General features: G+C 39.3%; 1 protein-coding gene across 1 annotated transcript; it reads right to left on the reverse strand.

Moving 5' to 3' along the window:
- Positions 1-1561: 1561 nt before the first annotated feature.
- stk35l (serine/threonine kinase 35, like) lies at positions 1562-13001 on the reverse strand. The gene is made up of 3 exons (XM_079883904.1): positions 12373-13001; positions 8352-9107; positions 1562-3618 (listed from the first exon to the last, which is right to left on the reverse strand). The coding sequence occupies exons 1-2, from the start codon at positions 12833-12835 to the stop codon at positions 8383-8385; spliced, it is 1188 nt and encodes a 395-aa protein (XP_079740030.1). The 5' UTR covers positions 12836-13001; the 3' UTR covers positions 1562-3618; positions 8352-8382.
- Positions 13002-13307: the final 306 nt, after the last annotated feature.

Raw genomic sequence — 13307 nt, forward strand, 5'->3', positions numbered from 1 at the left:
TGTTTTAAGAGGGGATTTATCTTGTCTGAACTGATTAGTATAATGTGGCTGTTTGTGGTATCAGGCGACAAAAATCAGACAAGTATTTAGTAGCCGGACCGTGGAAATCAAACTGAAGTCCGGTCACATCATCATGACTCGGGACTAAAGGATTACATTAGGATTTGTTTTGTCCGTCAGGGCTTAAACAAGCACATATGCTGTTGGTCCTCCGCATGCAGCCAAAACAGAGCCTACCCACCGAGGCATGGATTCTACAAGACCCCTGAAGGTGTTCTGTGGTTTCTGGCACCAAGACGTTAGCAGCAGATCCTTCATGTCCTGTAGGTTGCGAGATGGAGCCTCTGTGAATCTAACATTTTGATCCCACAGATGCTCAATTGGATTGAGATCTGGGGAATTTTGAGGCCAGAGCAACACCTTGAACTCTTCATCATGTTCCTCAAACCATTCCTAAACAATGGGTGCAATGTGGAAGGGTGCTTTATCCTGCTGAGAGAGCTCACTTCCACCAGGTGTACTTGGTCTACAATAGTGTTTAGAAAGCATGTGTCAAATTTACATCAGCATGAATGGCTGGACCCAGAACATTGCCCAGAGCATCACCTCCACAGGCTTGTCGTCCCACAGTGCCATCACTTCCCCAGGTGTAGATGATGCACTGAGTGTTGCGACACATTCCTCCCATAACATTATTAAAATTTGTGTGAGACTTGAGCCACAGTAGAACTTCTGTTGGCTCGGACCAGACAGGATAGCCTGCGCTGCCCTTGTGCAACAATGAGCCTTGGGTGCCCAACACCCTGGCACCGGTTTGTGGTTTGTCCTTCCTTGGATCACTGTTGGTAAATTCACACCACTGCTGACTGGTAGCAACCCACAAGACTTTCAGAGATACTCTGATCTAGTCACCTTGCCAAATAACAATTTTGCCCTTGTGGCTCAGATCTTTATTCCTGCTCATTTCTCCTGCATCCAACATGTTAATTACAAGAACTGTTTGTTTGCTCAATTGATCTACCCAGACCTTAATATGTCAGATGATCAACGATATTGGCTTGACCTGTGACTGGTCATAATGTTTTGGCTCATCACAGTATATTGTACAACATCTAGTATTATGTTTCGACAACAGATAATCTTTAATCTATTCAGTGTAATTTATACCGGTTTGTCCTAACAATGGTAGACAGGATGGCGCTATTTTTGCAACTGCAACACTGCACCTTTAAAACAACTTCAAATGTAAATTGTCATCTTAAAGAGTAACAAACATTAAAAACACACGTAAGTTTTGCTTTTACATGGTTTATTGATCCAAAACATCAAAACAATAAGAGATGCCACTCAAAAGAGTGAAGCTTTCAACACAGCTCTAGTGTGCTTTACACAAAGGAAAGTCTGTAAAAAAAAATGTCAGACTTTCACACAAAAAGCACAAAGTGCTCCACAAAAAGGTCATTAAATGAGCACAAAAGAATAACAAAAACGTTAAGGTCTGAAGAGGCTAGTTAAGCAGAGCAGCATCACATAGTGTCAGAGAAGGAAAGGTTGCATAGACGAGTGCGGTGTACAGTCAAAATTGGACCACAAGGAATACAAAGAAAAACATAATGAGCAAAAGAGAGGATACAAGAGGAAGTGAGCTTCTATTATGCTTGGTTCACTCTCCTCAGCGCAAGTGCAGTCTAATACTGTGGTTCATCTGACTGCTATGACAAAATTCTGTTTCTGCCCTCTGAAACATCCAAACTGAAAAGAGGAGTAACTGAGTGAACAATAAAGAAAATGTAAAAACATTTACCAACTCTCACCAGGATTAACTGACCCTCATTAAGCATACAATCATTTAAAATGCCGTTCGGGAAAATAAATGTGAAAAAAAATAAAATAAAATAAAATGCTCCCATTAAAAACAAAAAGCATTTCCTGATTGAAATGTGAACATATAAAAGTAACAGAACCATTTTTGTTCCCAAGTGAAGAACCATACTACAACACCTTAAACCTGAGGGTGATTCAATCCCACAAAAATTAAATAAAAATCTTGTTCTCACAAGCCTCAAATTTCTTCTACAGCAGACAGCAATAAGCAGTAAAAAAAATAAGGGAATAAAGTTACTAAAAGTTTGACATTATAGATTTATTATTCAAAAAAATATAAATAAATAAACCATCTGGAAAACATTAACTACTATTCTCTCCAAAAAACAGAAAGCACTGCTAGTTCATTTAGTGAAGTAGTTACTAAAACACAAGAGTGTTGAGGTAGAATTATAGCACACACAAACTGTCAAGCAAAATCACACACAGTCAAACACACACAGACACACCAACTTGTTCTCTATGAAGAATTTAGGATGCGGATGCAAGAATCCAATGGTACCATTTTGAAGCTCCCATCCTGTTTTTGAGAACAATTCCAAGGAATCAGCTAACAAAAAGGAAATATTCATAATCAATCTATAACCTTCTCTTCCAAGTCCAAAAACAACTAATCTGTGAAACTGTATAAGTGTATGTGTGTGTCTGTGCAGTAGGGATGTTCACACGGTTTTACAAAGTTGACAGTGGCATTATAAATGGACACCAGAATCAATCAATCTTTTTGGGCAAAAAAAAAAATCTCACACAATGTAAAACTGGCACCTAAATGGTTAAACTACACACGCCTAATAAGTAAAGTGTTTAAATATTAAAATCTTGGAGAATGTACTGCATGTTTAAAAGATAAAGCTGTAAAACAAAACAACCTAAAAGAAAATCTCAATATCACTAGACTTCAAGGCACCAGAATAAATCTGCATTCAAGGAGGGGGAAAAAAATCTCAATACTGGGTTTAGGCTTAAGATGAGCATTTTAATAGCAATTTAAAATCAAGTTTAGAAAGTTAGTCTTTAATTATAATTTTAGCTATTGCGATGCGACATAGCAAAGATAAATATCATCAAGTTCAGTGGAGTTTAGTTTTTCACTCAATTAAGACCAACTGGTTGGACAAGTGTAAGACTATGAAGCTTGTTTGGTGACGTGATGAGCTCAAAATGTAGTCAAGTATCTAGTATTGCAATCTATTTATTGCAATTTTTTTTAAATAAAATAAAAAACAAATATCACTGAAACCTAACATCTGTGAATTGTTTGTGCACTAAAACTGAAGTCTTGAAAAAAAAAACTAATGTTTACTGCTCATAAAACTTGATAAATTAACTGAAATACTTCTGTTGACTGTTATTTATGGCAAAAGATTGTTTTGAGAATATGAGCAACTAGGGAAGCTCCATGAACAATTTTAGAGTCCTAGTCCTTCAGTAAGACTAATAAATAGCTTGCTTGTTTTAGCTTGATTGTACTCACTGTATCACAACATTGTTTTTAGCTTTACTTCACTTTTAGTGACGTAACCGATGATTGAGTTAGGCTGAACACTTCTGGGCTTTCTGAATGATTCGTTTAAATCACTACTGTAAACAAAAAAAGTGAAAGGTCAGTTGAAAATCTATTTGTATTGATGTTCAAGTTGAGCACTTCGTACTCTTCACATTAAATCCGCAATGGAAGATTCACAGTTGTCCAAGCAATGTGGTCCCTTCTGGGCTGATGTGGAAAGGGAAAACCTAAAAAGAATGAAAAGAAAAACAAACAAAAACAAGTCATTAGAACTGATTACAAGGACTTTTACTAAGAACATGAAAGACTAAAACAGCAAAAAAATATAAAACAGATGAAGAAAAAACATGTTTTGACCAATTCATTTTCATGATTTTTCAGTCATTCATGATTACTACTGCATAGGGCTGCCCCCTAATAGTCAACTTGAAGAGGCTATTGGTCGTCCAAAATTTTATTAGACGGTTAGTCGCAGAAAGAAAAAAACCTCCACAGGAAGTGGCAAAATCACACAGTCCGTGATGGAAAGATTGTTAATGGCAGGAAATCTAAAATGCCTACCATTCATCAACCTCAAATATGGCTTATCACTTGAAACATACAAGTAGTAGCAACTTTACAAATCCGCTCACACTAATGTTAACCTAGATAAAAGTGCGCTATTATTAGGCGCATATCTGTGTTTGTGTGGAGAGCGCGCTTACTGCATGACATACAGGCGCCGGCGCCATCACTTGTTTTTAATTTAAAATACTCCGTCATTTTTGGTCATACAGATAAGAGTAATGCAAACTGTAAAGGGTCTACCTTTATTTCTGTAAACTCACAATAACAACAAAACATTGTGCTTTTGTAAAATAATGAAAACAATCAGGATGCGCTTTCTGCTGTCTCGGTCTCTGTGAACTTGAGCATGTCACAAAAATGAACAGAAACTCAGTGTATACTTGCCTCACAATATATCTATAGAAAGCTTGAAATGTCTACTTTTAAATGAACCAATTCAAGTGGAAAACAAATATTCTCAGATTATGTAATCCATATGAAACGTGCATATATGCGTGTCCACTACTGTGGAGATGACGAGTCAGCATCGTCGACTTAATCTCTGCAGCCGCAAACAGAAATGATATAGCTATAGGCACTTAAAGGCTCATTGTTATGATTTATGGCTTTTTAATGTAAACGTGCGATTAGTCGACTAATCACTTAAATGAACGACAGCGACTACTAGTTAAGGCCCGAGGGCAGCCCTGGGTAAGGATTTCAAAAACAGCAATTCCCATCCAATTAAATGTCTTTAAAAATAAATATAAATAAATAAAATAAAAATTCACCCCCCCCCCCCCAAAAAAAAAAGAAAATCATGATTTCCTGATATTTCCAGGTTTTCCACTGACCATAAGAACCCAGACAAGACAAAACCACACTTTTCACAAAAAGAGAAAAAGAAAAAGAAAGAGAAAAAGAAAAGAGGGGCCATGCATTTTCCATCTTTTGAGTGACAGGCTAAAAAAACACGTGGCTAAAAGTGGTGATGTCATGATAGCGTTGCATAATGCCTCAAGTGGGTCCGAATCTCAGATTGCTTGTTGAGTAACCAGATTTACAACCAGATTTACAAGCATTCAAACACAACACAAATAATAAAAGTCTTTGCAGGTCTATCTGACTACTACTAAAAGTCTATCTGTCATTAGTCAGCACGAGTGCAGCTTGATCTCAGCTACCGGTACATAGAGTATAAAGACCTCACCCCTCCTCCTCATATCCTGCAGCTCAAACTATGTGCTGAGTCAGGAATAGCTATTAAAGCCCCGCTGCAGTCACTCGAACTACAAACCACACGCTCTCACGTCCCACACGCACACACACCACTGTCTGAGAGCAAATTAGCCAAGAGGCTCCATGCATGCAGTATTCTATTCCGCTTTGAATGTAGCAACGGTAGGAGAAGGAGAGGGGGATGGTCAACAAAAGACGACTGGAGGGAGAAGCAGACAGCTGTAATGTCCTCATAATGGCTGGAGAACTCATAAGCCCCCTGCCTTTCATATTCATTAACACACAAATAATATTTCAGTGACTGATATTCAACCCTAAAATACATAATTTTAAATGCTATGTTGAACCAATCCAACTTAAAAACAAAACATTTCGCAGTTTTACAATTACATTTTTTTAATGATGTGCAGATATTAAAAGTGTGGTCAATATCAATACACTGTTAATTATATTAATGCTATAGTTACTAAGCACTAAAAGGTCGATATTTAAATCAAATAGTACATATTGTGCATCCCTAATGCAGCACTACCTTTAGTCTAAATTCTGGTCTCTGCAAGGAACTGTGAGTTGTGTGTGGCATGTCAAAACAAAAATCTTTCCATCTTTGAACTAGGAACAACTCCCAGTCTCCTGGTCTGCCTGATGAGCACTGTCCCCCGGGGCAAAGGGTATGGAAAAGAGAGAGAGAATAAGGGATGGGGAGTGTTAGAGGAGGGGTGGTGGTGAATGGGTGTGGTTGTATAACAGCTATCCCAGCATGCACTTTTAAAAACAAAAGAGGCTCTTATAGCACGCCAACATGAGCTCTCTGAATGTCTGTGAAAAAAAAAAAAAAAATCACATCATGATAAAGTCGTCATGATAAAGTGTCAAAACACATAACATTAGTAATAAGTAAAAAGAACAGAAACAACCGGCAATATATCCCGTGGAAAGACAATTAATATGTTATCCAAAATCGATAATACAACCAACTCAACTTATTGTAATGTATTATGATATTGCAGAAGTGTGCAGTGCATGGTTTTACTTAGATTCAAAACCTAGAATATCACGTCTTATTTTTTTCCACCCCACTCATGGTAACTCAAAATAATCACACCCCTGGGACAGCCGTGTGGAAATAGAGATGATGTTGTTAAGGATGCATCAATATTAAAATTCTGGCTGATATCACTGATAAATGCCATGCCAAATGCTATAAACTCAGACTGATTTGTTAAAAACAACTTTAAAACGCCCTAAAAACTGTTACAGTATCTCACGAAAGTGAGTACACCCCTCACATTTAAGCAAACGGTTTAGTAGGCCTATTTCTTCTCAAGAGACAATACTTTAGAAATGAAAGTTGGATATATTTTAGAGTAGTCAATGTGCTGCTTGTATAGCAGTATATATTTACTGTCCTCTGAAAATAACTCAACATACAGCCATTATTGTCAAAATAGCTGGCAACAAAAGTGAGTACAAAGTGATAATAGCTGTACGTCGTTTAACCATGCAAAGCCACATGTCCTATTCATCATTTTCATGTTTTTGTCTGCTTGACAGGACGATATCAATTTGTGTATCTTGTATTAGAGCAGTTAAAATTTGTGCTTTGAGTACAGTTCTCTCATACTGACCACTGGATGTTCAACATGGCACCTCATGACAAAGAAAGAACTCTCTAAGGATTTGAGAATTAGAATTGTTGCTCTCCACAAAGTTGACCTAGGCTATAAGAAGATCGGTAACACCCTGAAACTGAGTTACAGTACAGTGGCCAGGGTCATACAGAGGTATTCCAAGACGGGTTCCACTCGGAACAGGCCTTGCAAGGGTCAATCAAAGCAGTTGAGTCCTCATGCTATGCGTAAGGTGCGGAAGCTGGCTACAAAAAACAGACGCAGGAGTGCTGCCAGCATTGCTTAGAGGTTGCAGAAGCGGAAGGTCAGCTTGTCAGTGCTCGGACCATACACTGCACACTGTAACAAGTCGGTTTGCATGGCCGTCGTCCCAGAAGGAAGCCTCTTCTGAAGCTGGCTCACAAGAAAGCCCACAAACAGTTCGCTGAAAGCAACCTGTCCAAGAGCATGAATTACTGGCAGAACATGATGCCCTCCCTTCAGAAAATGGGCCGAACGGTGTGATAACGACCCCAAACACACTGCCAAGATGACAACTGCCTTGCTGAGGAAGCTGAAGGTGATGGAGTGGCCAAGTATGTCTTCAAACCTGAACACTATTGAGCACCTGTGGTGATCCTCAAGCGGAAGGTGGAGAAGCACCATGTGTCTAACATCCAGCAGCTCCATGATGTCATTATGGAGGAGTGGAAGAGTGTCCAAGCAACAACCTGTGCAGCTCTGGTGAACTCCATGCCTAGGAGGATTACGGCAGTGCTAGATAACAATGGTGCTCACACAAAATATTGACACTTTGGACACAGTATTGACATGTTCACTTTTGTTGGCAGCTTTTTTGACAATAATGGCTGTATGTTGAGTTATTTTCAGAGGACAGTAAATATATACTGCTATACAAGCAGCACATTGACTACTCTAAAATATATCCAAGTTTCATTTCTATAGTATTGTCCCTTGAGAAGATATACTAAAATGTTTGCTGAAAGTGAGGGGTGTACTCACTTTTGTGAGATATTGTACATGTGCGCACACACACATCAGATCACTCCAAAATGCACTCTTTAATGGGAAAGTGCTCCTCGAGAAATAGAGCATTTAAGGGGTAAACAATAATTGCCTAAATCTATCGTTATCATTTTAACCTGGTACTAGATGATGATCTAAATATTAAAACAGGCAAAAACAATTTAATACACAATATCAACCATTATAGTTATTTTTGCTGGAAATAAGGTTATGGTGGCAACTTTTTGGATGCCACTGAAATTTCACAATTCTTGATATCAATTTCACCATCACAAAAAAAAAATCAGCCTAATATAGGCTGAAGTAAAAAGTAAACAGTCAGTAATAGAATAAGAACTAGAACAACAACTCAGCACTGTGTGTAAATGTGTTTGTCTTTAAGAGAGATAATATAGTAATAGTATTGTTATTAGCTGCTATTACTGCATCTGGAAACACAAGAATCTTCACACAAAAACATAAAAGCCAAAAACAACCATATCTGTACATTTATGGAAACTTCACTGGCAAAGACATACCTGTGTGTGCATTCAGGTCAAAGTTCAGATTTTACGCTGCACATGTGACCTTTCCCATTCTGCAGTGTAGCTCTAATGCATCTGGTCGGTCCTGAGGATTGACGGCCAGCATGTCCTGCAAAAGTTTCCGGAGCGCTTCGGACATGTGTGAGCGTCTGCGCTGGGGAATACTCAACACCATCTTTGGGTTCTCCAGAAGCGCCTCTCCAACCGGGACAATGTCAGAACCCTGCCGCACATATGTCCCGAGCAGTTCCCTCTTCGATTCAGCGTCAATGAACGTGATTCTCTCGATCATGGCCCAGATGATAATGCCCAGAGCAAAAATGTCTGCTTTGGCTGTGTAATGTCCTTCCCACACCTCCGGTGCCATGTAAAAGTCCGAGCCGCATGCCGATGAGAGCCAGAACTTGTTGATGTTAATACTATTCTTGTTTTTGTCTCGTCCCTCCTCTGGGTCCCGTACTCCGGCACCAAGACCAGCACAAACTTTGCTCAGTCCAAAATCAGCCACTTTCAACACAGGTGTGCCAGAACGCTGCGAAATGAGGATATTATCTGGTTTAAGGTCTCTGTGAACAATGTTGTTTTGATGCAGGAATGCCACAGCGCTGCTCAGCTGCATCATGAAGCTGGCATTGGTGCAGGGATCAGGCTGACGAGACAGGATGAACTGATTCAGGTCGCCTCCCTCGCAGAACTCCATTACAAACCAGAGGTAGCAGGGTTCATCAGGACATGACAATACACGCTCACCTGAAAGTACACAAAAAAACATACCTAGAGATTAATATAATTGAGTGTGTTCAAATCAGTTAACAATGTTAACAATTAAGAATGTTCCTTTCCCTAATAAGCACATGCCTCTGCAGGCATTAAATTGTGGCTGTAACATAAACCAGAGACTGTATAAGGCAGAGAAGGTCCACTCATTAATGAATGGGAGAAATTGTAATGCTCAATATAGCAGCTGTAGTTTCGCCATACAGTTTAAAGCACCAATCCTCTTTTATGTCTTGCTGTGCAGTTGAAAGAGCCAATCTTCTTTTTCTTTGTTTACTCTAGAATGCATATTAGCACAATTTATGACACCATTGTTGTCAAATTGCTGATTTGAAATATGTAATTGAAATGTAACTTTGACAAATTATTAGTTGTGTGAGCTGTACATGCATGCCTGGAAATAGTTGCCCAGGGTGTTACGAATATGGCCGTCAAGTGAACCGATTTGTCTCAAAGGGAGTTTGAGGTAAAGCTTTAGGCTTTTAAAGAAGGGTTTGGCCCTTCACTATGTAACGCACCAACCTTCTGCTTTAGGAAAAGAAAAAAAACAACAACACAGGAACAAAAACTGTGGGAAAACCTTGCACATAACATTAAAGTAAACATATTAAAAGGTGAGAGAATGAGAGCACCAGACAAAAGGAGGAGTTAATGCAATGGAAGAATTGCTTTGTCATCAGTTTCAGAGGCTGAATTGCAGTGGAACCAGTTTGAAGCCATTTTGGTTTCTTCTCACAGGACTGGACTAGCTCCCATATGAACAACAAAGACTGACTTGTATTTCCTGATACAAGCCAAAGTGCCTTAGTGTAATTATAAATGTGGTCCTGTGCTTTCATGGGTTTTATTTTTATCACTTCCTATGTCTGAGCAAGCATTACCCGAATCTGCACATGCTGCTGCTGTAAATATAAATAAAACATTTGTGAATCTCACAGTTCTTTTTCAAAGGTAAGGGTGCTATCATCACAACACCACAAACAAAAGTCTAAAGCCGGGCATACACTGTGCGTTTTCAGCAATGTGTTTGTTAATATACAATCTCTCAATGTACGAGTAAATCGCATGCAATGTAAAGCCAAAGAGCTGCGACTTGACTGCTCACAACATACATGTGAAATAAACATGTGGGACCCATTCGCTTGTGCCATGAGAAGCGGTTCCACTCGCATAGTTACAAAAAATGCTTCGGCCGATAATTTTCGTTTATATTTCGTAATATATTAGTGCTGGGCAACGATTAATCGCATCCAAAATAAAAGTTTGTGTTTACATAATATATGTGTGTGTACTGTGTATAATTATTTTGTATACACACATATGCCTGTTTATATTTATGAAAAAATTCTTATTATATACAGCATATACATGCAAATATTTCTTAATACACACACATATGCGTGTATTTATATATACAAAATAATGCACACATATATCTGACATAATAATACACACATATATATTATGTAAACACAAACTTTTATTTTGGATGTGATTAATCAAGGTTAATCGTTGCCCAGCACATATAGGCTAGTATAGCTATTTCATGCCGCCATGGTTTAATTTATGTTAAGGCCGGGAGACCGTTGATGTCAAGACGGCACAGACAGAAGGCTGATCTAATGTTATGTTATTCTACCCGAGCATTCCAAAATGGGAATATTTCCATCATAACATGAACCACTTAAAATGAAGAAAGTTATCAACATAACTGATAGGCTATTCAAAATGGTAAGCAAGCACTGCTTTGTTAACTTTTCGTATATCTGTGCGCTTCTTGTATATCCTTGTTTCGGTTTCACCTTTTGAATGACGAATATAGACTATTGATACCTGCTGATATAGACTATTGATACCTGCTGATATAGACAGTTAATTCCTTACACACAGAATGCACGTGCTAGTTTGCAGTTGGCTGTAGTCTGTGCTGTCCAGACGCAGGCGACGCGAGGCGACAAAACCGTCGGTTTCCGTCGCCGCTGGTTCTTTAAAGTCGGCTTGGTGTGTCCCAGGCTCTAAACATGACTTAGAAATCAGCTTAAATTTGGACGAAAATCAGTGTATGCCTGGCTTAAAGCAGTGGTTCCCAACCCTGGTCCTGGAGTACCCCCAACTCTGCACATTTTGTATGTCTCCCTAAATAACTTTAGCATGAAGGTGGATTGTCTCAATATTGCTTTGTCCTGTTGTGAGAATCTTACTCAAGATTTAATTTAGTGTTTTTTGTCTCATATACACTGTGCTGCACTTGAAGTTGCAGTGACTCAAAATACATCAAAATGCATTTGAGTAAAACAAAAAATACTGACTGCATCAGTAACAAAACACCTGTTATTTAAGCAAGAAGTAAAACCCCTTGCTTGACTGGTTGAAGAGTTGGGAGTGGGACTTTCAGTTATTTTCACATAACCTGGAGCTTTAAGCCTAAGCCATCATTTTTAGACACATACAATCATTTAAACAAAAACTGTTCACTACAAAACTTCGAAAAGTCAGAAACTACACTTTTGAAGCACTTAAAATCACTTATTTATTCATAGATAGCATATAACCCATCTAGAAGTTAAACACCTCTTCCTACTTTCACTCCCATGTACACTAAATATAGACTAGGCCAACAGCTTCCAAGAAAATGCCTCAAGAAACACTAGTATTATACAGTACAAAAACCTACATCATGATTCAGATCTACACGTGAAAGCAGTCACACAAAGACAGCCCAACACATTAAGATTAATGAGATCGAACTGGCCTCGATTATCTGACCTAAATCACCACTGTCTCTCTTTCATTTGTAAGATCATTTACACAGTTGTCATGCAAGGAATCAAACTTCCTTGTTCTAACCCGGGATAGACGGTTTGACCCCAACACCAGCACCTCCCCCACTTCCAAACTCAAGAGTTTCATAACCGAGAGGAGGGTGGGGGAGGGCAAATCTGACCGACATTTGCCACATTCTTACATAAAATGTAAACAATCTTAATGTAGAACAAAGACATGCGCATTATAAACGTCCGGTGTCATCGCCGAACGCCATGACTCACTGCCAAACAATGGATTCTAACTGGTTTTGTTTCAGATTACAATGAGAAATTACTCAAACTTGACATGAATCAGATTTTGAATGGCCAAAATGTCATTTCTACCAAATGAGTGAACTGTCACAAACAAAAGCTAATGTTAGCTCGTGACAAACCATTCTTCAACCGCTGACCTTCTAGAACAAACATCTTACCTTTCAACGAGGTCTCCACCAACCTCAAATACTGCTTTGAACGCTTATTGCCATGGCTCATTTTCTGGGCCATCCCGTTCCTCTGGAGCACACACTCCTCCAGCTGGACCACATTCTCATGGCGTTTCTCCAGGCTGGTCAAAGCCCAAAACTCCGCCAGCGCCAACTCCACATTCTCAGGCGCGTCACAGCGCAGCTTCTTCACCGCCACTCTCGCACCTGATTTACGGGCAATGGCTTCGTACACAACGCCATAACTGCCCCTGCCAACTTCACGAAGCAAGCTGTACCGCGGTGCAAAAAGCCGCCGTTCAAGACCACAATGTTTACCCCGGTCCAACTCGTCTCCCATTGTCTCATTGTCGTCTATGTTGTCGACGCTGAGCGAGCGCAGGACACTGGCGCTTTCGGTTCTGTTGCAAGCGTTCCGTGTCCGTTGCCGCTCTCTGTTCTTTGCATCCATCCCGCCTCCTCACGTTTTGTGCGTGCGTTTGGAAATATCTTCCGCGTTCATATTTCTAGATTTTGAGGACGTTCAGCAGCTCTTAAATATTCTTTGACATCTGCATTTTTATCACACAGTACCAGTGGGGTCTCGTGATTCAATCACAATCGAGCTTCTAGTCTGAACTGAATGAACCTTGAATGAAGTGAGAACTTGACTGGATCATCCCACTTTCCTCTACAGGGGGGATTCCTGACCTATGAGAACACACGCAATGTAAATGCCTATTTTGGTACGTTAAATCAGTGGTGTTAAAATGTTGAGGAGATCCAAATATGATGAAACCTCTTGCGTAATCACATATTTTAAATTAAATAACTTTGTATTCTTTCTTTGTATTTATGTGAGTTTCGTGCATTTGAAAATGAACGAGCGTTGCTTACCATTTACACAGGCAAGGCTACATAAAATCAAATGTTTTCAAGCATTT

Source organism: Squalius cephalus, assembly GCF_949319135.1.
Source record: "Squalius cephalus genome assembly, chromosome: 10".
NCBI classification, from domain to species: Eukaryota; Metazoa; Chordata; class Actinopteri; order Cypriniformes; family Leuciscidae; genus Squalius; species Squalius cephalus.